The sequence below is a fragment of the Nicotiana sylvestris genome, chromosome 7, assembly GCF_000393655.2.
Source record: "Nicotiana sylvestris chromosome 7, ASM39365v2, whole genome shotgun sequence".
Classification (NCBI taxonomy): Eukaryota; Viridiplantae; Streptophyta; class Magnoliopsida; order Solanales; family Solanaceae; genus Nicotiana; species Nicotiana sylvestris.
In genome coordinates, this window is record NC_091063.1 from 44,033,088 (window position 1) to 44,056,525 (window position 23,438).

The 23,438-nt window shown below is 37.2% G+C and overlaps 2 protein-coding genes and 1 pseudogene across 6 annotated transcripts; 2 read left to right on the forward strand and 1 right to left on the reverse strand.

Moving 5' to 3' along the window:
• Positions 1-1,577: 1,577 nt before the first annotated feature.
• Positions 1,578-4,512, reverse strand: LOC138873059 (uncharacterized). Its single transcript, XM_070151493.1, has 5 exons — positions 4,259-4,512; positions 3,709-3,800; positions 2,618-3,450; positions 2,270-2,545; positions 1,578-2,081 (listed from the first exon to the last, which is right to left on the reverse strand). Exons 1-5 carry the CDS (start codon positions 4,510-4,512, stop codon positions 1,578-1,580), a joined length of 1,959 nt encoding a protein of 652 aa, XP_070007594.1.
• A 3,313-nt stretch (positions 4,513-7,825) lies between these two features.
• Positions 7,826-9,388, forward strand: LOC104237144 (phospholipase A1-IIdelta-like; annotated as a pseudogene).
• A 3,208-nt stretch (positions 9,389-12,596) lies between these two features.
• LOC104237145 (plant cysteine oxidase 4) lies at positions 12,597-22,891 on the forward strand. Of its 5 annotated transcripts, none has more exons than XM_070150861.1 (7): positions 12,597-12,761; positions 13,352-13,718; positions 20,389-20,534; positions 20,697-20,844; positions 21,590-21,796; positions 21,887-22,006; positions 22,596-22,891. In XM_070150861.1, exons 2-6 carry the CDS (start codon positions 13,619-13,621, stop codon positions 22,003-22,005), a joined length of 720 nt encoding a protein of 239 aa, XP_070006962.1. In that variant the 5' UTR covers positions 12,597-12,761; positions 13,352-13,618; the 3' UTR covers position 22,006; positions 22,596-22,891. The 5 variants fall into 5 exon arrangements, with proteins under 5 accessions (XP_070006962.1, XP_070006960.1, XP_070006961.1 ...); XM_070150859.1 differs by having other exon boundaries at positions 22,671-22,888; XM_070150860.1 differs by having other exon boundaries at positions 22,685-22,887.
• Positions 22,892-23,438: the final 547 nt, after the last annotated feature.

The window sequence follows — 23,438 nt, forward strand, 5'->3', positions numbered from 1 at the left end:
CTGAGCCACCCCATTAACTTTTTAATGTAATCATGATATGGGTGTAGTTCAGGCTTCTTGACCTCATAACTACCTAAAAGTTGATTGAATACTAACTGAGAGTCACCAAAGACTTGCAATTGCAACCACTTCATTTCGACAGCCATTTTGGGCCCAAGTATTAGTGCTTGATACTCATCAACATTGTTAGAGTAGAGTTGCGTCAACATAAAAGAGTAGGGCAGAATTTCACCTTGAGAAGTGACAAATACTACACCAGCACCAGCTCCTCAGCGATGTGCAGCACCATCAAAATACATCTTCCATAGAGGCTGAACTTCAATGACCATGGCGTCCTCATCAGGTAGTTCGTCAGTTAGCTCCCAATCATCAAGTATAGGGTGATCTACCAAAAAGTCTACCAATGTTTGTCCTTTTACAGCCTTTTGAGGGATGTACAAAATCTCGAATTATTGAAAATGGAGGTACCATCTCTCTAGTCGATCGCTCAGAACAGGTTTTGATATCACGAACTTGATGGGATTTGCCTTAGAAACAAGACGGACAACATGAGCTTGAAAGTAGTGTTTCAACTTTTGAATTGAGAAGACTAGCACCAAACACAACTTTTCAATTGGCGAATAATTCAGCTCGTTTGGTGTCATCATCCTGCTCAAGTAGTAAAGGGAGTTTTCTTTCCCTTCACTATTTTCTTGGGCCAATAACGCTCCAACAGATATCTCTTGTGCTGAAATGTATAGTATCAATGGCTTTCCAAGTATAGAGGCTGCCAGAACAGAAGGCTTCATCAAGTAGGATTTAATGCTCTCAAAGGCATTGCTACACGCTTGGTCCCATTTGAAAGGGACACCTTTCTTCATAAGGCGACTGAATGGTTGGCACCTCCCAGCTAGGTTTGAGATAAATCTCCTAAGGTACGCTAACTTTCCCTACAGACTTTTCAATTCGTGAATGTCTCGAGGCTCAGGCATTTTCCAGATTGCATCTACTTTGGCTTGATCAATTTCAATCCCTTGATGTCGAAAAATGAAACCAAGGAACTTTCCGGAAGTAACTGCAAAGATGCATTTCAATGGGTTTATCCTAAGTTGGTACCTCCGGGGCAACTCAAACACCATTCTCAAGTCTTTCAAGTGGTCGCCTTTCTCTCTTGATTTTACCACCAAGTGGTCAACATAGCATTTGACATTCTTGTGGAGAAGATCGTCAAAAATATTCTGCATAGCCCTTTGGTAAGTAGCACCAACGTTTTTTAAGCCAAAAGGCATTACCTTATAGCAATAAATACCTTTGGGGGTACGGAATGCAGTAAGCTCTTCATCTTTTTGCGCTATACGAATTTGGTTATAGCCTAATGAACCGTCCATAAATGACATTGTCTCATACCCAGTAGTAGCATCGATCATCAGTTCTAGAATGGGAAGTGTGAACTCATCTTTTGGACATGCATTGTTAAGATCCCTAAAGTCAACGCACACTCGAATCTGACCATTTTTCTTCCTTAGAGGGACAATACTTGAAACCCATGTTGGGTATTTAACTTCACGAATAAATCCAGCTTCAATGAGTTTGTTAACTTAGGTTTCAATCAAGGGAACCAAGTCTGGCCTAAAACGCCTTTGAGCTTGTTTAACAGGGAGAGCACCATTTTTTATTACAAGGTGATGGAGTGCTACTTTCGGGTCTAATCCAGGCATCTCTTTGTAACTCCAAGCAAAGACATTCCTGAACTCTTTAAGTAACTCAATATAAGTGATCTCTTCATTAGCTTCTAGTAAAACACTTAGGTAGGTGGGTCTTGGTTCTTCATCGGTGCCAAGGATAACTTCTTTTAAGGCATCAACTGTTATCTTCACTCCTTCTTCAAGTTCAGGTGGAGCATCTTTTGCATCTTTATCTTCTTGAGGGTCCCCATCGTTGAAAGATATGTGATAACACGGCGAAACATCATCCAATTCTGCATTATCTTCCATTGAAGATGGAATGCCATTCTCGACTTGTACAGTAACATGATATGAAGAACCCACACTTTCTTCATCTTCATCACATTCCTTAGTGTAGACCACAATATATGGCTTTACCTTCAGTACTTCTTTACATGAAACCACAAGTTTTGTTTGTCGCCTCATTCTAGAAGGAACAAAACTTTGGAAATCCTTAGAGATCTCTGGATTTTGGGTAAAGCGGGTGTTCTTATGCTTTGAAAATTTCTCTGGAACTTGTTCCCCTTCTTTAATGGACCTAATCTTTCAAACACGGAGGTCCTCACAGGCAATTTTCCAAGTCGATCAAAGACAGAAGGCTTGTTAGAAGTGGCCAATTCATCTTCTACAATGATATAATTGCTACTCGTCCTTCTTATGGAAATGCGCACTGATGACGGTTGCTTGTATCCCAAACCTTCACGTGGTTGCCTCATTGCAACTTCTGATGGGAGCTTCCCTAACTTTGATGGCTCGTCGGGATTGTATCCAGCTTTCGCAAATAGCTTGTAAGTGTTAGGATCAAAACCTTCATCTGTTCGTTTTGTTGGGAGTGCCACATTCTGCAAACGATTTTAGGCTACAAACCCTGCAAGCGGCTTCGAGGGCAACTTTACTGCCTCAATTCATTTTACCGGAAGAGTTAACTCCTTCAGCGTGTTGGTTTGAAGATTAGATGATTTGCCCTTGTCTTTCTCCCTTTTAGGGACATATTGGAGATTAAGACTTACTTTCTTGCCATAAGATGCAATATCCCCTCTATGAGATTTATTCACGTCGGGTTGTACCTCTTCAGTAACAACTTTGGCTTTACCGATAGTCACCTCAGCTCTTTTAGTCATAGGCTCGTCATTCTTGCCTTTCATGCCATCATCAACTTTTAGATCCTTCACAATGCGGTTCTTCAAGTAGAACTTTGCATCGGCGAAGTGTGACTCTGCCTCAGTAAATGGCTCATCATCAACAAACCTCTCGACTTCACCCTCGTAGTATTTTAAACATTGATGGTAGGTAGATGGAACTACTTTATTCTCATGTATCCAAGGCCTCCCAAGCAAAACATTGTATGAAGTCTTCGCATCGATCATATGCAACCATGCACTTGATTGCATATCTTCAATGGTGATTCCCAGCCAGATCGCGCCTATGGCTCTTTGCCCCCCTTGGTTGAATCCTTGGATCATCACACGACTTTCTGAGAGTTCGTTCATGGGAATACCAAGTTGTTTCATAGTGTGGATTGGCAAAATGTTCACTGAGGATCCTCCATCAACCAAAATTTGTTCTACCCTTTCATCGCACATATAGCCAACTAGGTACAATGGGTGGTTATGAGGAGTGTCACCTAGTAAAAGATTGTCATTTGTGAACGTAACCTTTTCCTCACAAGCATTAACTTTTGGAGGAATGGACTCGATGGGATTTTCCGAAGATGGTGCCAACGGTAGGTCATCACTCTTTTCTTCCCCTTTGTCAGCATGGCAACAAGAGGAATTAATGCCCTCATGGGAAATCTTTGTGCGGAACCAACTTGGTAAGAATTACTCCAAGGTCACTGTATGTCGTGGCTTTTAAGGATGGTGAACCTCTACTTTTGCTTTCTTCAAATATTTAACCGGATTCCATCTCTTTGGTCTTTTCACCATCATTTTCCTTGTTGGTTGTTCTATTGATTCTTTTCGTGGGCTCCTTTTGTGGTGCCTACAACGAGTCACCAATGTCCAACCTTCATTATCATCAGGTTGATTGACTTTAGCTTTGTCGCTCTCCAGTAATTCTTCATCTTTACTTTCTGTAAAACCACATAATTCATCCGGACTGAATGAGCCAAAGGTGATAAAGACTTGGCTTGCGCAATTGTGCTTGCTTTCTCATCTTCAAGCACGATCTTCTTTTCACGAGCCAAGTCCATGACTTTGTCCTTGAATACAAAGCACTTCTCCAGAGGGTGGCTTACAAGTCAGTGATATTTGCAGTAATTTGGGTCATTCATTTTCCCAGCTTCATTTGGTCGCTTCATCTCCGGAAGCTCAATGAGATTTAACTCGAGGAGTTCTTCGAAAATGGCTGGCACATCAGAATCTAGGAATGGGTACTCTTTCTCTTGCATTTCTTTTAGAGTTAACTTTCCACTTGGCTTATCTTAAAAAGAAGTGGATTTCATACTTTGCTTCTTGCGCATCTTCGTCGTGAACTTCATAGGTGACATGTTGACATTTATAGCTTCTTTTCTTTCAGACTTGGGTACGAACTTGCCCCACTTCCTGACTTCTTACTTGTCATTCCCTTTGCGAGGTTCATAGATGGGCAGACTTTCATTTCCAGTGGAGGCCATGCTCGATTCCATGTCATGGGCACGAGTTGCAAGTTCTTCAAATGTGTCAGGCTTGATACCTTGCAAGATGTAGCGCAATCCACAATGCATGACTTGGATGCACATCTCTGTGCCTGAAGCTTTACTTAGCCTGTCTTTATAGTTGAGGCTTGCGTTCCTCCAACGATTAATAAAGTTGATAACCGGTTCCCCCATTCGTTGACGAGTATTTGTAAGTTCTACCATACTCACAGTATGTCTCGTACTATAAAAACGATTGAGGAACTCTTGCTCTAGTTGATCCCAGTTATCGATAGATCCAGCCTCGAGGTCCGCATACCAGTCAAAAATATTTCCTTTTAGCGATCAGACAAACTGCTTGATGAGGTAATCTCCATAAGTCCCAGCATTGTTGCACATCTCCACGAAGTGCGCAACATGTTGCTTTGGGTTACCTTTACCATCAAACTGTTGAAACTTTGGTGGTTGATAGCTAGCAGGCATCTTCAATATATCAACCCTTGCAGTGTACGACTTTGCATATGTAAGGGAGGATTTGGCAGCAACTTCATATTTGTTCTTAATGGTTCCTTCAATGAACTCCTTTAATTGATCGGTTGGAATCATCCCTTTAGATAAGACATGGATAACCTTAGTGGATACTGCTTGTCTTGGGGGAGAGTCACTCTCTAGAACTTCTTGGAGCTTGCCGGGTGCATGGGTGGATTCTTCTTCCATCAATATTCCCACCCTGTCTGTTAGCTTATCAATTCTGGCCTTTTGATTTTGCATGCATTTGGTCAAGCTGGCGATTGCTTCCGTCAAGTTTGCCAACTGCTCCTCCATGGATGAAGTGTTTGTCAATGGCTTGCATGATTGTCGTGGACGACGGAGAGTAGCATGGATTTTCACACAGATTGATCCTTGATTGGCTCACGCTATGTGGTGTAAGTGGGGAGGATCCATCACTTGAAGCATCATCATCTTCCTTCACAGCAGAGTGCTTGGATCCGAAAGAGGTTAAGTAGAGCAAGAGTTTTCTTGATCTTTTCAGCAACATCGCTTCCTCCTTCAAATGCATTTGTGGAAGATCTTGCTCCTTTTGAGGATGAAGATCCAAAAATAGGTGTTGATGCGGACGACACTTGGGGTGCTTGTTGTCCTAAAGAGCTTGCATTGCTCCTCGTAACTGGTCCGAAGCTTCCAAGGGTAATATCGAGGTTGCTTTCTACATCAGCGTAGAACCTGGAGTTACCAGCCTTGGTGGAAGTTGAACCGGAATTGATTTTCTTTGAAGCTATTTAAATGTTCTCGGACTTTAGTGATTGAAAAGTTGAGATGAGAGGTAGAGATTGTCCCACTGGGCGTGCCAGAATTTGTAGACAATAAATTGCGTCGAGAAAATAAAATCAAGACCGAAAATATTGCAACAATCGTAGTATTTTATTTCGAATATTTGAGTGTACAATCTCTATGATTCCTCTGATTCTACTTTTCTAGTATAAATTCAAGGGCCTTTGAGCTTGATCTTGAATTTGAATTTGATTTATCCGTCACGAACACTTTGATTGTTGCCACGAATTGTATCACGAACAAGTAGCCTTGATCTTGAACACCTTGTATTTGGTTTGACTTCGTTCTTGATCTTGAATACTTGAATTGTTCTTGAGCTTGGACTTGATTTATTCTTCGTTCTTGAGCTTGAACTTGATTTGTTCTTCGTTTTTGAGCTTGGACTTGATTTCTTGAACTTGAACTTGATTGCTTGAAGCTTGAAACTTATAGAGAAATTTGCGGCGTTTGATCCACGAGCTCTCTCTTGCTTCTTGTTATGACTTCTGGTCTCTTTTCTGAGTTATGAAGACCACTATTTATAGTTGTGGAAGGGAGGAGTTGTGATAAGAACAAACTCTTTCCGACCAATCAAATTGAAGTGTGACATGGCCGCATTTGATTGGTCAGAACATGTCACTTGCATACGTGACACGATTTCATTGGCCCTTTAATATGACTTGGCATGCCTTGTCATTTTGACACATGGCATGGTCCTATTGTCTTTTCCATTTGACTTGGCGCGCCACGCCATTTGACACATGACACCAAACTGGGCATCTAGGAAGATGACATCTTGGGCTTAATGAGGTGGGCTCATCATTTGTGGCCCAATTAAATGGGGTAGCCCAATAATATTGGACTTATACAATTAATCCAATTATATTAGCCCAAAATATTTATTCGGACTAATATATTTAAAATATAATCCAAATTATTTATTGAATTTGAATTCAATAAATTTTTACATGCCTACAACGGGGTCTAGCTAGAACATAGAAATAAGGCACACTTCAATTTTCAACTTTTTTTTCACTTTCAATTTTAAGTTGAAAATAAGTTGCTGAAATTAAAATGATATGATTTAAATATCTCGAGAGAAAAGAAGAACATAAGTAATTATGAGTTTAAGCTTATAATCAGGGTTAATGTTGAAAATAAATGTGATTGGCATATACACTAAGTATATATGTTTTTTTTTTCTTCGGGAGAATATTTCTTCAGTCTTGATGTATGCATCAAAGTAATAGGTGCGTAATTTTTCTTTCGTCATAATTTTTTGTACGTCTTTTAAGTATTTTGCATTGTTAATTATTATGACTTATAGTATTTTATATGCAACTTTTAAATATATAAATTTTATTTTAGTAAACTTAAAGATTCTAAATCTGAAAATTAAATAAATGGACCACGACAGGAGAGTATTATTTAAGCGGCCGAAGGTATGCTCATCGGTACAGATGCTAATTACTCAATTTCTCAGTTTTATCAAAGGCAAGACATCCACGCTAAAGATAGAAAATTCACAAGGAAATTTTGGCCAGTCTTATCACACAACGAGTACCGAATCCTGAATTATTATTTAATTAATCATCCAAATTAGGTGGTAAACTCTTCCAACTGAAACGTCGGCAGAACCATTGCAGCAAATGACGCACCAATCTTAGTCAAAGTCTCTAGAAGCAATAATAGTGCCCTTAATAATACAGAGTACTATTCTGTATGCACAGAATATCCATTAAAAATGGTTAAATAACCATTCATAACCATTTTTAGATGGGCTATTAAAGTTTTTGGACTTTTCCATTACAATGTAAAAGATGGCCAAGCCCTAATAGCAGGGCTGAAAAGTGGCTACACCAACTAATTTTATCGTTATATGAAAAGAAAGGAAGACCATGGAAACGACAGTGTATATCTATGTTGTTATCCATAGCTCTTATTCAGTCTCAAATTTTATTCTTTACAATAAAATCAGTTAAAAATCAACTTTACTATGCTTTTATCACCTCTATCACCAAGTGAAAGATTAAAAAAAATTATTGTTCATTGAGGTGTGGAAAAAAACGTGTATATAATATTTCAATTCTAACCCATTATGCCCCCTACGTTATCTTGGTTCATAACGTGGCTATTAAAAAAATTCATTATTACGTACTACCAATTTGATTAAAATAAGGAAAGACAGCGTCTTTTCTTCAATAATAATCTCTCCTGTCATTATTAGCCTTAGGCTCTTAGCTATAGCTCAGCACAAAAAATTTTGATCAAAATTCTCACCACAAAACAAAGTAATCTTATCATCATTTCTTAATACAACAAAATGGGGACAGAACCAACATGGCATGAATTATTAGGAAGCAACAACTGGGAAAATCTTCTTGATCCATTAAACCTCCATCTCCGGCGACTGATTCTCCGGTGCGGCGACTTTTGTCAAGCAACTTACGACGCTTTCAACAATGACCTAAACTCCAAGTATTGCGGCAGTAGCCGCTACGGCAAAAATTCATTTTTTCCACAAAGTCATGTTCGAATCGGCTTCAGATTACAAAGTCTACAGTTTCCTTTATGCCACTGCTCGTGTTGGTGCACATAAAGCACTTTTCCTTCACTCTCTGTCTCGTGAATCTTGGGATCGTGAGTCTAATTGGATTGGCTATATAGCTGTAACAAATGATGAAGTTAGTGAAAATCTGGGTCGTAGAGAAATTTATATAGCTTTTCGTGGTACAACGAGGAATTATGAATGGATTAATGTTCTTGGTGCTAACCCAGAATCTGCTGGTCCTTTGCTTCATCCCAAATCGCTAAATAAAGCTGAATCAGATGATGGAGGTAACGTCGACGATGATGATGAAAACGCGCCTAAAGTAATGAATGGGTGGCTCAAGATTTACGTTTCAAGTGACCCAAATTCGCCATTTACGAGATTAAGTGCTAGAGCACAGCTTCAGACTATGATTGAAGATTTAAGAGAAAAATATAAGGATGAGAATTTGAGTATAACTTTTACAGGACATAGTCTTGGTGCTAGTTTATCAATTTTAGCATCTTTTGATCTTGTTGAAAACGGGGTGACTGATATTCCAATTTCGGCTATTATTTTTGGTAGTCCACAAGTAGGGAACCAGGCTTTTAATGAAAAGCTTAAGGAGTTTCCAAATTTGAAAATCTTGCATGTTAAAAACAAGATTGATCTTATTACTCATTATCCAAGTTCTTTGTTAGGGTATGTTAATTCAGGGATTGAGCTAGTAATTGATACTAGAAAATCTCCAAGTTTAAAGGATACGAAAAATCCAAGTGATTGGCATAATTTGCAGGCAATGTTGCATATTGTAGCAGGTTGGAATGGGGAAAATGAAGAGTTTGAGATGAAAGTGAAGAGAAGTATGGCTTTAGTAAATAAGTCAAGTTCTATATTGAAAGATGAGATATTGATTCCTGGATCTTAGTGGGTTGAGAAGAATAAAGGGGTGGTTTGTGATGAAGATGGAGAATGGATTCTTGCACCACCTTCAGATGGGGACATTCCAATTCCTGAGTATTGACTTTTTCTCCCCAGTTTCTTTTTTTTTTCGCCCCGACTACTCCGAATTTGCGCCGGATGGGGCCCATTCGGGGATAGTGGCTTGTTAATTAATTACTGGTTTGTTTCTTTTTATATTTTTAAGTTGATCTTGTTTATTGTGCCTTAGACTTGTCAAATGCGAGTAGGTCCAACTTCTTTATTGGAATTATTTGCTTAGATGTACTATAGCTTTCTGTTACTATTAAATTGTCCATAGATTTTTAAAAAAAAAAAATATTTGTCCACGAAAATTTATAAGTTTTTCGTATTTTTTAAAAATGAGTTTTTCAAAAACTAAGAAGTGACCACTTTTTCAAAAAAAATTCTAACTCACAAAATTATAATATTTTATTCAAGTGAAATGCATGTCCAACCATAATTTTAAATTTCAAATACTATTTTCTAATTTACTTCAAATACTATTTTTTTTCTTTTAAAAATTATGTTTGTCCAAACGCCTACTTGCATATTGCTTGGCCCAACGTAAAAACTCGGGTTTTTGGGGTCTTTTAACATAAAACAAGCGTCCTTTGTTCTAGAAGTATTTGAAAACAATATTCTTTTCAGCATAGGTTGACAATTATTTGAAAACAATATTTTCTCTAGAAATTATTATGCTGCTTTATCGCTTATGGTTGAGGCGTTGAGCATGATAGTATCTATAATGAGATTCTGTAAGAAACAATAACCTTTACATACTTAATATTTATGTGCTTCTTTTGATTTAAATTTAAACAAACGGTTTCAATAATATTAGCGTGAAGATAATAAAGAATTTAGTTGTAAACAAATCACCTTATCTCGTTATATTCTTGTCATTTCCTCAGGGTTGATATCTTGTTACTGTGGGTGGATCTACAATATCAGTTACGGATTTACTTGAATCTAATAGTTTTTGTTTAGATTCTATATATATACTACGAAATTTATTAAATATCTATAAATATTTAATTGTTAACCAGTTAGTACTATAAATATCTATAACTTGAGATTGTTGTAGAAATACATAAATTTCAAAACTTGAATCTGTCCCTGTCATTGCCTTTGCCCTCTTGGTAGCAATGGCTAAACCAATAGAACAAGGATTAAAATTTCAATTTTAATACTTTGTGATCCAATATTAAAGGATGTATTATACCTATATCTTGACTTGTGTGTTTATGCCGCTTGCATTCAAAATACAGGACGCTATAGCAAATATGGACAACTTTCCTCCATTAATTATTTCCTTATTTTCCTTCAGTGCCCTATTGGAAAAATTAGTTGATGGTTCTATAATTTTTGAATCATTGATGTATATCATTGATCCACAACATCTTATAAACAATATATAGGTTCAAACTTAGTATAAATGTATATTTTTAAACAATTCTCATGATATAAACATAGCTCGAGTCAGAAATAGTAAGCGTGCATGCAAGGGCAACCTGATGCAGAAAGCATCGCTTTCAAGCATGATCCGGAGAAGAGCCGCACCTCAAAAGGGAATGATATAGATAATCAATTCTACTGCATGCATTAGTGCACCCGGTATCTTCCACATATTATGTTGTGTTTAGTCAAAGTCATACTTCATCAGCTCTCTTTTTTTATCCTACAAATTTTTTACTGATATTTTCTTTTCACTGAAAAATGATGCTATAAGTGGAGAAGAAGATGAAATAACATCAATTCCTGAAGATGAAATTGAGGAACACACACACATTGCTCTTCTAAAAGACACTTGTTTCCTCATCCAAAAAACAAAAGCAGTATTCAAACAGACTTATAAAGATGGTCACTTTATGTTTAGACCATTCGGCAAACATGGAGAAAATAGCAAACACGGCTAGTACTCGTTTTGTTCATAGACAAGTGAAGAAAAGTGCAATTGATCTGTGTAAATTTATTTGTATTAAGTTTAAAATGATTTGAATTGCTTAAAAGCTTCTGCGCGCTAAGGAAGCATTTCATTGAACTTATTCGTGAATGTAAACTTGGGATTTTTTTTTGCAGAAGTATGTATTCTGTTTTTCACGTCATTGCCAAAATGTATAGTCCATATGCTCAATAAGGGAATAAGTATTCCGTATTAAATGTCCAGTCTCGGCTAAATTAACATACATAGTAAAATTTACCAACCTGGCACCAGCCAAATTTCGATTTCTCTAGGACAGTTCATTACTTGTAAATCAGTCTCGTGACCCAGTACCAGAGTGTAAGATATAATTACACTTGGCTCCTATTCCTCTTTTCCGTAGATATTTGTAGTAAACTGTAAATCAAAAAATAATAATAAAAATTGAAAAAATAAGAAAGTACAAAACTAACCCTAATACTACTGTTATGTAGGGATGTTCATAAAAATCCGAAAAAACGAACCAAACCGAAAACCAACCAAAAAAATCGATACTTTTTAGGTTTGGTTTGGTCTAGTTTTGAATTTTGGTTTGGTTTTGGTTTTAATCAAAAAATAACCAGAAAAACCGAACCAAACCAACTATAAAAATAGCTACTTAAATTTATTATTACACCTATATATATATATGTATATTTTTATATAAAATTTCTAAAATTTTATGGTACATATTAGTCATTTGTATTTTTAGTCTAGTTATTTGCTATTATAATAATCTAATTCTTTGCCTTTACATTCTAGTTTGATTGGTAGTTTTCTTTTGTTAAGTACAAGAATTTATTTGATGTTAAAAATAATCGATTTTTAATTAAGTACTTAAATTATTCATCACTATTTGATTCAATTATCATCAATATATAAATGATAGATTTCTTAAAGAGCAATTGATTTGATAGTGTTACGTTGAAAATGTAGTCCCTGAAATATGCGTTTGATATTATATGTCTCATATTTAAGAAAATAACCCGATAAATAACCGAAAAATCGAAAAATCAACAAAAATCGATAAAAACCAAATCGATAAAAAATCGACTTAATTGGTTTGATTTGTCCAATATTTGAAAAACCGACTTATTTGGTTTGGTTTCTTTTTAGGGAAAAATCGACCCAAACTGAACCATGAACAACCCTACTTATATGGATAAGAAGAATATTCGACTACCTACTAACCTTCTACCATAATTCTCAATCTCCTGAACTATATGCTCTCAAAAGGTGCATGAATCAGTTAGGTAATCACTTAATTAGTTTCCCTTCGATTCCATATTTGACGTGTTAGATCATTAATGATCAATAAATTGTAAGACTAGCAAATGATGCATGAATCAATTAGGTACATGAATCAATTACCTTTTATCCTCTCTTTTTTGTTATGAAATCTATTTTATCTTCTTCTTTTTTTCTCGTCATGAACCTTTTTTTCTATTTTTACTTGAGTAAATAGATGAAAATGGAGAATTACAATGGCCTTTCTGTTATTCCACCGGAAACCGTGGTTAATAATTCTAAGTGGTCAAACAGGGTCAGCACCATAAGTCCATAACCAGAACACCGACCCATATCGGAGCCCCGAATCCGCCAAAACGCCCAGAAAACAATTTTTACGCAAACTCAATCCTCCTCCTCCTCCTTCATTCTCGACTCTCTGTGCTCTTGCCCACGGTATGATCCTGTACACTCTCTTGCTCCTCTTCACTCACAATCCTTATCAATAATTCTTTCTTATTTTCTGTTTTTAAACCTGGTAATTACTGATTTATATACGTTTATATGCTTCTATTTATGTGTCTTCATGTCCAATTTATTGAATTTTTCAGTTTCATTCTAACTTTTTCTTTAATACTATTTTCATTTCGATTGTTGCACATAATTTTATATAACTTTTTTCCAGTTGAATTACTCATCTACTGAACACACATCGAGTTTTTCGCTCGCAATATACTTACGTCAATTCTCTTTGTTTCTTCTATTTTAATTTAATTTATAAATTTGTGTCTTCAATTTCCGATAAATTTCATATCCAGATTTTGTTGCTGGTGAAGAGTACAGTAGCTAGCGCACCTAGGTTTTAATTAGACTTGCTTTTTAGCTTATAAGGGATTTTTTTTGCATGTTGTAACTGTTCTGAATTAGGGCTTTGCAAATGAAAATATGATATTGAATAGTTCTTTTTTCCAAATTCTTTTTACTCTTGCTGAATTTTTTGTGGATCAGAATTATCGAGTTTAATGGTAATTTCTTCTGTTTGCTAGGTGGCATTGATAATAGAGTATAGAAGTGTATCAGTTAAGCTACACATGGATATATAATCATCGGTTTGGTTTGCATCGTACAGTCCTGTTTGTGCCCACTTGTGTTATTGAAGGGTCTTCTGCTTGAAAGGCTGTTCTTGAGGGGTCTTCGGGAAATAGAGGACCCTTCAGGCTGGAAATTTTTTGGGTTAGTTCGAAGCTTTTAGCCACAGTAAGATAAGTTTCGTTGTATAGGCGGTGGGTATAACGATTCTCGATTTGCGGAACATGCCAGCTGTACAAAAGCTTTATAACGCTTGTAAAGCATCACTTTCGCCTAATGGACCTGTTTCAGAAGATGCTCTCGAGAAAGTCCGTTCCCTACTGGGTATGTGTTTATGTTTATTAATCTATGTAATATTTACTTAAACATCGTCATATGTATTTATAGAGTTCCAATCACCTTGCGGTTTAAATGGTTATTTTATTTGTCTTCTAATTTGTTTTGTCAAGTTACTTCTAGATGTGATAAAAATAGTTTACTGGAAAATCATCTGGTAAAATTTAATCTATCGTTTTATGTTCAATGAGAATCTCCTAAACCTATTTGAGTGACTTTCTTTTTGGCCATTTCGAGATTGGACGCTATAGCTGCTCTTGAATGTAACTTAGTTTTGATAGATGCAACAACAAAAAAAGGCCAGCTCGGTGGACAAGGCATCCCGCGTTCACGCATGGTCTGGAGAAGGGCCTATGCAAGAAGTGTGACGTAGACATCCTTTTTTTTTTATGAGATAAGTTGCTTCATTGCAAGCATCAAGAAGATGCAAAAGTTACAAGAAGGATCAATGTTAGCTCCATTACAATATAACAAAAACCTACCCAGGAGCTAACAAAAAGAATCAAAAGTAGAAGGGGGCTAACTTAGAGTAAGTGAGCCAATGAAGTCTAGAAGGGGAATAACATTATTTACAGGGCCTAGAATACTCCAACTAAACATATACACAAGACATTTAGCTTTAAGAGCATGTAGTGGAGTTGAAATGCCATCAAAACATCTGCGATTCCTTTCTTGCCAAAGACACCAAAAAATGCATGCTGGGATCATCTTCCAGACTTTCTTGATGGCTCTGTCCACTTTCCATCTGCTCTATCCTTCTACTGCCTCCTTAATGCCCTGAGGTTGTGTCCAACTAAGCCCCAAGATTGCTAGAAACATATTCCACATATTTGCTGCCATTGGACAATGCAAAAAGAGGTGGTTGACTGACTCAGAGTTTTGCTGGTATAGGTAGCATCTATTCACCAACTGAAAGCTCCTTTTACAAAGATTATCTTGAGTTAAATAGGCTTCTCAAAGGGCTGTCCAAGTGAAACAAATAACCTTTGTGGGAAGCTTTGTCCTCCAAATGAGCTTCCACGGCCAAGAGTCTATGATTCCATTCTGTTCACACATATGCCTATAGCCCGCCTTGACTGTATAGGAATCTGCACTATCTCTTCCCCATATGAGCTTGTCTGGAATCTGATCATTCACGGTGACGTTTCCCAGTTTTTCCAACAACACAAAAAAGTTGTCCAACTCCCAGTCATGCATGTTTTTTCTAAAGAAAGGGGCCCATGCGTTTTCTGATCTATATTCCCTAACTGTAGAATTGGGATTATTGGCTATGGGATTATTGGCTATCTGAAATAGTAGAGGGAAGCTTTCCTTCAGTGGGCAATTTCCAAACCAAATATCCTTCCAAAATCTAACATGTGAACTATTCCCAACCTTGAAAGAGACATTCTGTGAAAAATCATCCCAAAGGTTACTAATGTGTTTCCATAACCCCACTCCATGAGGGGCTCTGCTTAGTTTAGTACACCAATGGCTTTGTTGTCCATGTTTGGCTATCACCACCTTCTTCCACAGGCTGGTATCCTCCTCCCCAAATTTTCCTAGCCATTTCATTAGCATGCTCTTGTTGTGTTTTGCCAAATCTTTGATACCAGGTCTACCAAATTCTTTGAGTTGGGTTACGTTGGACCACTTGACAAGGTGGAACTTATGCCCCTCACTATTCCCTTTCCAAAGAAAGGTCCTCCTGAGCTTGTCCAGCTGCTTGAGCACCTTACTAGGCATAGGGTAAAGTGACATGTAATAGGTTGGAATGCTATCCATAATACTGCTAATCAAGGTTAGCCTGCCACCGATAGAGAGATATTGTAGTTTCCATGTTGCCAGTCTCTTCTCCACCTTTTCTATCACTCCATTCCACACTGCAGTAGACTTATACTTTGCTCCCAATGGTAATCCTAGATATGTGGTTGGGAAAGAGCCAATAGCACAACATAGAACATCTGCTAGCTCCTCTAAGTTAGGAACTTCATTAACAAGATAAATCATACTCCTAGACATGTTGATGTAGACATCCTACGCTAATGCAAGCATTGGTGGACGCTTCCACGGCTCGAACTCGTTTATGATATTAAGGCATTAGTAATATTAGGTTGTAAAAGTAGGCATGAGAATTTATACCACTCAAGAATATTAATAAGCAAATCTATATCTCATGTTCAAAAGCTGATATCATCTTTTGAAATTTGACTATTTGTTTAGGAGATCTGAAAACGCAATTATGCTAGGGCTTTGTGTTGGCTGTGCATGTTGTGAGGTTAATAACTTTAATGTGCTTGTTCGATACATTAGACAAAAATCCACCTTACCTGCCCCTTTTTAGAATCTTTGTTTATTTCATCTTTTTTTGTGTGATAGTGTTACTCATTTTTCGTTGTCAATCGAGTTTTTAGATTTCAGGCTGTTATGTTTACCACTTAGGACAGACATGATATATCAATTTTTACCTCCGTCTAAACCTGTGATGAAGGAGAATCTTGGTGATCATAGCATGAAAATCTGATTTTTGAACAGTACATATTGCTTTTGAAGGGAAGTTCTCTTAGAGATTGTAATCTTCCTGGATGCATAGGAAGAGTTTTCGGTATGGACTAGGCTGGTGGATGATTTAGAGAAAAGAAACACAGACAGAAGGAAACATAGGGCTGATTGTGGGTGCTGATCAACATTGGGTGAACTAGTTAAAATTCTTGCTGAATTGAGGTCATGATAATGGTGCTGTTTGTGGCTCTTCATAAGGTTTGGTTATCTAGAATAGGAGATTGGGCTTACTGATAAAAAAAGAAGGAAAAAAAGAAGAAAAAGAAAGTGGGAATTGGGCTCTACAAATAGCTTAGGAGCCAAGTCCTTTTCTTCTACTACTGAAATTGAAGACACAAAGTTTCAATAAATGTAGAATGAGAAAAATGACAAACGAAGATTTTTTTTTTTTTTTGAACTCATTGGCATCTTATTGTGTAGGTTGCAGCACACAACTCTACAGTTCTAGAATATCCCTGCCCCTTCCATTTCTTAGGTAGGAGGATTCTACCTGTAATGCACTCCTATTGTCGACAAAAAGGCTTGGAATTCCTCTATATCCAAATATGCAAAGAATATGAGTAGTGATGTGATCCTCCAAATTTCCTTGTCCTTCTTGCAGATCATCTGTAGCCTCCGTTTGTGATAGCCTCTGGCGTCACCCATGAAGCATCGATTAGGGAGAGTGCAAGGTTTCACAGATATGACTAGTGTCTCCCCATCAATCCTTGCTCAAGAATAATAAGACATCTATTCGTAAAAATCATAAATTGTTTCGCAACAATTTTCATTCACGATTACTTTAAATTCGTCTCCTAGATTCTAATTATAACAATGTTCTTTAAGGCTTGTTTGAGTGTGCGTAAGCCCTGAAGCTGGGTGAAGATCTGGTTGAGCACTTCACTTCCCTTAGTGGTACCTTAGTGCATGCACTTTATTGCTGATAGTTTTTGTCTTTAACAATGCAGTACAAACAATAAATACAGTTGCAAATTGAAATTAATTGTTAACAAAATTGATAAATGAGTGTTTTATTTATTGGGGAAAAAATCGACACTTAATGTAAGAAAGCTGGTGAAAAATTGTATCATTACATCTAACTTAGGAGTTTTAAAATAACTTTTGAACTTAATTACTCATGCTTTTTACTTCATATGTTTCATTTAATTATGGTTTTTTCAATTCCTTTTTTCTTCAAAATAATTACTTTTTGTGCTTATAATTATATGTTCTTGCATTATACCTGCATAAATACATAATGAAAATATACAATTTTTTCTTCATTACCCCCTTTATTTGTTAGCTCACACTTCAATTGCACTTTGCAAATAAAGCTCCCCTAGTTCTTGGCGCTTTTTGTACACTTTTCATCTTTGATTACTCTGATTTACACACACCGTATAGGGGTGGGGTGGATGAAGTGGAGGTTAGCGTCGGGAGTCTTGTGTGACAAGAAAGTGCCACCGTTACTAAAAGGTAAGTTTTATAGAGCAGTGGTTAGGCCTGCCATGTTATATGGAACTGAATGTTGGCCGGTAAAGAACTCACACATCCAGAAGATGAAAGTAGCAGAGATGAGGATGTTGAGGTGGATGTGCGGGCATACAAGGATGGATAAGATTAGGAATGAAGATATTCGAGAGAAGGTGGGCGTGGCCCCCATGGAGGACAAGATGCGGGAAGTAAGACTCAGATGGTTCGGGCACATTCAGAGGAGGAGCACTGATGCACCGGTGAGGAGGTGTGAGCGACTGGCTGTAGTGGGCACGCGGAGAGGTAGAGGGCGACCTAAGAAGTATTGGGGAGAGGTGATCAGACAGGACATGGCGCGACTTAGGATTACTGAGGACATGGCCCTTGACAGGGAATTATGGAGGTCGATGGCCCTTGACAGGGAATTATGGAGGTCGAGCATTAAGGTTGTAGGTTAAGGGAAAGTTGTGAATATTTCTACAGCACAATAGAGTGAGACTAGCTAGTTAGGAGTTAGACTAAGAATATAATTGGTCGTCTATTGATGCAGGGCTTTACCTGCTAGTTTTACTGTACCAGCCATTTATTTCGTATTTCGTATTCTGTATTTCATATCTCTTATATTGCTGTTATTGTATTATGCATTTTTTATGGTACTAATATATCGGCTCCTGTTGCTTTTTTTTGAGCCGAGGGTCTCCTGGAAACAGCCTCTCTACCCTTCGGGGTAGGGGTAAGGTCTGCGTACATATTACCCTCCCCAGATCCCACTTGTGGGATTATACTGGGTCGTTGTTGTTGTTGTTGTTCAGCTAGTTAATAAATGTAGCTCTAGTTGGACTAGTAGGCTTCTTGATTACAGGGGATTTTCAAATATTTTGTTTCAGCAATATGAATGCAGTAGCATCTTTAATACATCACAATTATGCAAGCATTACTCAGTTTGCCACATTGTTGAGAGTAGATTGGTAGGTGGTGAGATAGAGCTTATGTGATGAAACTAATGAGGTGCAGGAATATTGCATGTATTTAAGACCAGAGAGACTTGAAAGTGGAAAGGAAGGGGATTGGTGCGCTTCACTATTAGAGTATCAAAGGTGGCAAAATTGGTATATAGGTAGGTTAAAAACCTGTGTTATTTGTCTTTAAGATGTTAAGTCTTGGTGCTAAAAGCTGTCAGAGTAGTGTTGAATGTTTGTATGAAGTTAGTCCGTCAATGGTTAATTGGAGGATTGGATTGTATCTCACATCCAGTGTTTTTGAGAGCGCGAAGCGCAAAAAAGCGACAAGGGCTCGCCTCGCTTCAAAAGCGAAGCGCAAAGCGAAGAGCACGCTTCATTGAAGTGAAGTGCAATTGTGAAAATACATATAATAATGAATTTATAAACTGAAATACACATTAAAAAAATCAAATAAACTAAAATATAACATATATATATACATATATATATATATATATATAATAATTAATTTTCTAAACTGAAATACACATTAAAAAATCAAATAAACTGAAAGATATAACACATATATATATAATAAGTAATTTTATAAACTAAAATACATATTAAAATTAAGAAGAATAAAAGGGAGGGAAAAAAGAAAACCAACGCCTGCCCTAGCTGTGCAGACGCTGGAGGAGAAAAAGTGAAAAAGAGAAAGAAGAAGAAGAAGGAAGAAAGAAGGAAAAAGAAAGAAAAAAAGAGCAGAATCTGGACTGGAACAAGAAGAAAGAAAGAAAAAAATGAGAAGAAGAAAGGAGAAGAAGAAACTTACCTGGAAACCCTAGTTTTGTCGATGAAGAAGAGAGAAGGGGTCTCTGTTTTGTCAAGCAATTACAGAAGCGAGGTTAGGGGTCTGTTTTGTATAATTTACAAACATACCCAATCTTTTTTTTTTTCTAAAAAGGGCCCAGCTGCGTTTTTTTAACAGAAGCGATCGCTTCGTCGCCTTGTCGCTTTTTTTACTGAAGCGTGCGCTTCACACGATCGCATCGCCTCAGGCAGTAAAAAGCGATGCCCTGTCGCTTTGCGCTTAAAGCGACGAAGCGATCGCTTTTCCAAACACTGCTCACATCTATAAATAGCTGTATTTGTATTCCATGATCACCAACTCTTCAGTATATATTTTGATGAAGATCAAACTCTTCAATACATATTTTTTCTCTTTTATTTCTTCAAAGTATGGACCAAGGGAATGACTGCCAATTATATGTATTTTTTTTTTTTTGAGATAGGTAACTGAGACTATCAATCATATGTATATTTGATGCTGAACTTTAAGCAGCTTTCAATATGTTTTAATAGATTTATGTGAAGAAACCACATTCGATCCTTCTCATTCACCATTGGTGGATTGCGACTAATGGAGTATCTGAATAATATCGCTAGAATCTAAACAAGCTTGAGGGACGAGTGTCTAACCATTGCCACCCAATCAGTTCAAATCCCAGCATAGGCAAAAAAGCACTGGGCGATTTCTTCCCACTAATATGATTCCGGATCTCTTCCTTAGTCTCCAAAATCTCACTTACAATAACTTTATTTGGCCATGAGTTGAAATGTCAATATTGTGATTATTGGCCTTCCCGTGAATTTCAGGCTCATTTTGTCCTATTCTTCCAAAAATGACTTGCATTACTTACATTCGGCTATTCATTTTGCTTCAGATAAAATCAAGCCTTCTGATGTGGGTCTTGAGCAGGAAGCACAACTTGTGCGGAGTTGGAATGGTACTCTGCATGACCGCAATGGAGGAATACGGTCCCCCCCACCAATCAAATACCTGCACATACATGAATGTGACAGCTTCTCTGTAAGTGTTGCATAATGGTTCTATACTTTATTTTTTTGTGTATATGGGGTGGGGGGCACAGGAGTGCTGATATTTGGAGAATATGGATGAATAATATCCGATAGTGGAGATATGAGAGGTGCATTGTTGAATTTGTTATTATCCTCTTTGATGTTTTCACAGATGGGGATATTTTGCATGCCACCTTCCTCTATCATACCTTTACACAACCACCCTGGAATGACTGTCTTAAGTAAGCTGGTATATGGTTCCTTTCACGTGAAAGCCTATGATTGGATTGATATTCCAGGTCCTTCGGTTCCAACAGAAGGTGCGTACTATTTAAGTAGATGTCCAGGATATACTTTGATGGATGTGTAATTACACTTCACTGCAGAACATAGGGTTTTTTCATGAGATGTTTCTGGTGTGCCATTAATTTGAGGCCTTACTACGGCTTGTTTTCTCCTAAGTTTTCTCTAATTAGGTAGCAGGTTCTCTCTTGTTCTGGTTATGTTGGCTTGGTTTGACGGGCCTTTACTGTTATCCGTAGATCTCTTCTGTTTTAGTTTGATTAAGGTAACTCGGAATCATGTGTTTGTTTCATGACATGCATATTTTTGCCTAATGAAACTCCTCTTCTGAGAATTCAACCAGAATCATGTAGTTGTGCTTGTACTATATCACTATATTAAGTTGAGTAGACTTGCAAAGTCAAGGTTCAAGTTACATCTTATGCAGAATTTTGAATCCGATACTTCAGCGGGAAGGCACAATGTGAGAATGTTGTGCATGTAACTATATAACTCGTAGATAGTTGACTACGACTGGGTGACGAAAGATTTATCACTAGAGAGATACTAGCAATTATTTTATATTCAACTGGAAGGAGTCACTTTTATGAGCTTACTTTTTTCTTTTTTTCTTCATTAATATTTTATCCGGTGCTATTATTAGAGTAGTAAGGATTTTACTGCTACTTCTTCTCGACCCTCTTTAATTCATATACAGTTGTACATGCATACACACACATCGCTGTTTGCTATCTTCTATTGCTAACCCCTAGTGTTGCACAGGTACTAGACCGGCAAAGCTTGTTAAAGACTGTGACATGACAGCTCCGTGTGGGACAACTGTTCTGTATCCTACATCTGGAGGCAACATCCATTGTTTCAAAGCCATAAGTCCATGTGCTATTTTTGACATCCTTTCTCCACCTTACTCTTCTGAGGATGGACGGCATTGCACTTATTTCCGGAGGTCTCCCATAGGAGATCTACCAGGTAATTGCACCGTGAGAAGTTTTGCGCAGATAGATGTGATATGAAATTCAATTGTATTAAAAGGCTAAAGTATTTTTACACCTTATTAAGGTGAGCTTGAGGTGGATGGAGTGACATTCTCAGATATGACTTGGTTGGAAGAAGTTCAACCTCCCGATGACTTTGTGGTCCGTAGAGGGCAATACAGAGGCCGTGTCATCAAAACTTGAGGTGGTTTATTCTTTTGGTTTTATCCATCAACTCTTATTACGCATTCAGATTAATTAGTAATGTCTCAGGCGATTAGAATAATGACTTATATTGGTCGGAAAGTAGGGCATTTGAGGTGTACATATCATTATACCATACATTAATTTACTGACCTCACCTTAAATTAGTTAACTGTTAGACTGAGTATAAACAAGTCCTCCGAAGTTTTGATCGATAACAAACCAGCTTGCTTAGGCTTGTTGTGCCTGCTCTTCTGCTTCATGACCCTTTGGGTCGATAATGATGTACACATAATATATAGAAACCTCAATCTCTGAGCAGGGAAGCTTGGCGTGTTTGAACTTGGTTCAATTTTTCACAGGGTAGTTTGTCAAAGGATGAGTCTAAATTTTGTTTACCACAGTCTTTTGATAATAGTTTGAGTATTACAGATGGAATGTCTCAATGTTAGATGAAGCAAGTAATATGAAGTATCCAATAATTTGTAAAGGAAAATGACTTCTGTTCGTAATTAAGTCATTTGTCCTCTTTTAATATTTTCCAGCAACCAAATACCATATAATGACTTGATCTTGAAAATATTTTCCAGCAAAATGTTTCCTTCATACCACCAGCACTCAAATTCTGCTCATTTCATTGCGTTTTTAATCGGCCTTCCATCTAGCTTTTGAACTGCAGATTGAAAGATGAGAGAAGAATGCAAAGAAGCTAACAACCAGAATGTGCTGTGGCAGATTAACATAATAGTTAATTTTGCTCCTGTTTAACTTCCATAATTAAAATTTAGATAAATTGGTTACGTTCTTAAACAAGTATGCTTGTGTGGAATAACATTACCAATATACAAGTAAACTCTACAACATATATGATATGAAAATGGTGAACAATTTGAAAAAGCAAGAAGTGTCAGAAATTTGATTTTTGAAATTATGTTTGCCGTTGCATTGCTGATTATCCTGTTTTATCCAATCTCATGGGCAAAATAATCGACGCAGAAATGCACAAGGGACTACTAGAAGTGCTTTACAGATAAGCTAGCTCAGCATGTGTTCTGCTTTTTAAGTGCAATTTGGTGAGGGAGATAGGATGCAGCTTTAACTTTCTCTTAAACACAATTTCAACTTTTTTTTTTTTTTTTTTTGTAAGAAGCGAGGCGAGCAGTAGCCCACAGTCAATACAAATTATCATGTTAGAATAAATAAATAACTATAGGCTCAATGGCCATGAGTTGATTAGAGCTGTAATTCACGCCTATCCAAATTTGTGACACCATCTCTCGCCAATGAAGTCAGCCACGATACATTGGGTCGTCACTTCATAGGAATAGCAAACAATTATAGAATACTCTCTTCATCAGAGGAAGAGGTCGGAGGACGATACCAGAACATCCTTGTTTTGCTGGAATCAATGCTGATATTGGTTTTTTAAAACT

Bases quoted from the DNA above. Each gene is read 5' to 3' on its own strand.
- LOC138873059 (XM_070151493.1), bottom strand. From the start codon at position 4,512: ATGGGGGAACCGGTTATCAACTTTATTAATCGTTGGAGGAACGCAAGC. The intron at 2,546-2,617 runs GTAAAATGAATT...AATCGTTTGCAG, and splicing joins TGAAGGAGTTAACTCTTCCG to AATGTGGCACTCCCAACAAA. The intron at 2,082-2,269 runs GTGAGGACCTCC...GAAGTACTGAAG, and splicing joins ATCGACTTGGAAAATTGCCT to GTAAAGCCATATATTGTGGT.
- LOC104237145 (XM_070150861.1), top strand. From the start codon at position 13,619: ATGCCAGCTGTACAAAAGCTTTATAACGCTTGTAAAGCATCACTTTCG. The intron at 20,535-20,696 runs GTAAGTGTTGCA...ATGTTTTCACAG, and splicing joins ATGAATGTGACAGCTTCTCT to ATGGGGATATTTTGCATGCC. The intron at 21,797-21,886 runs GTAATTGCACCG...CACCTTATTAAG, and splicing joins TCCCATAGGAGATCTACCAG to GTGAGCTTGAGGTGGATGGA.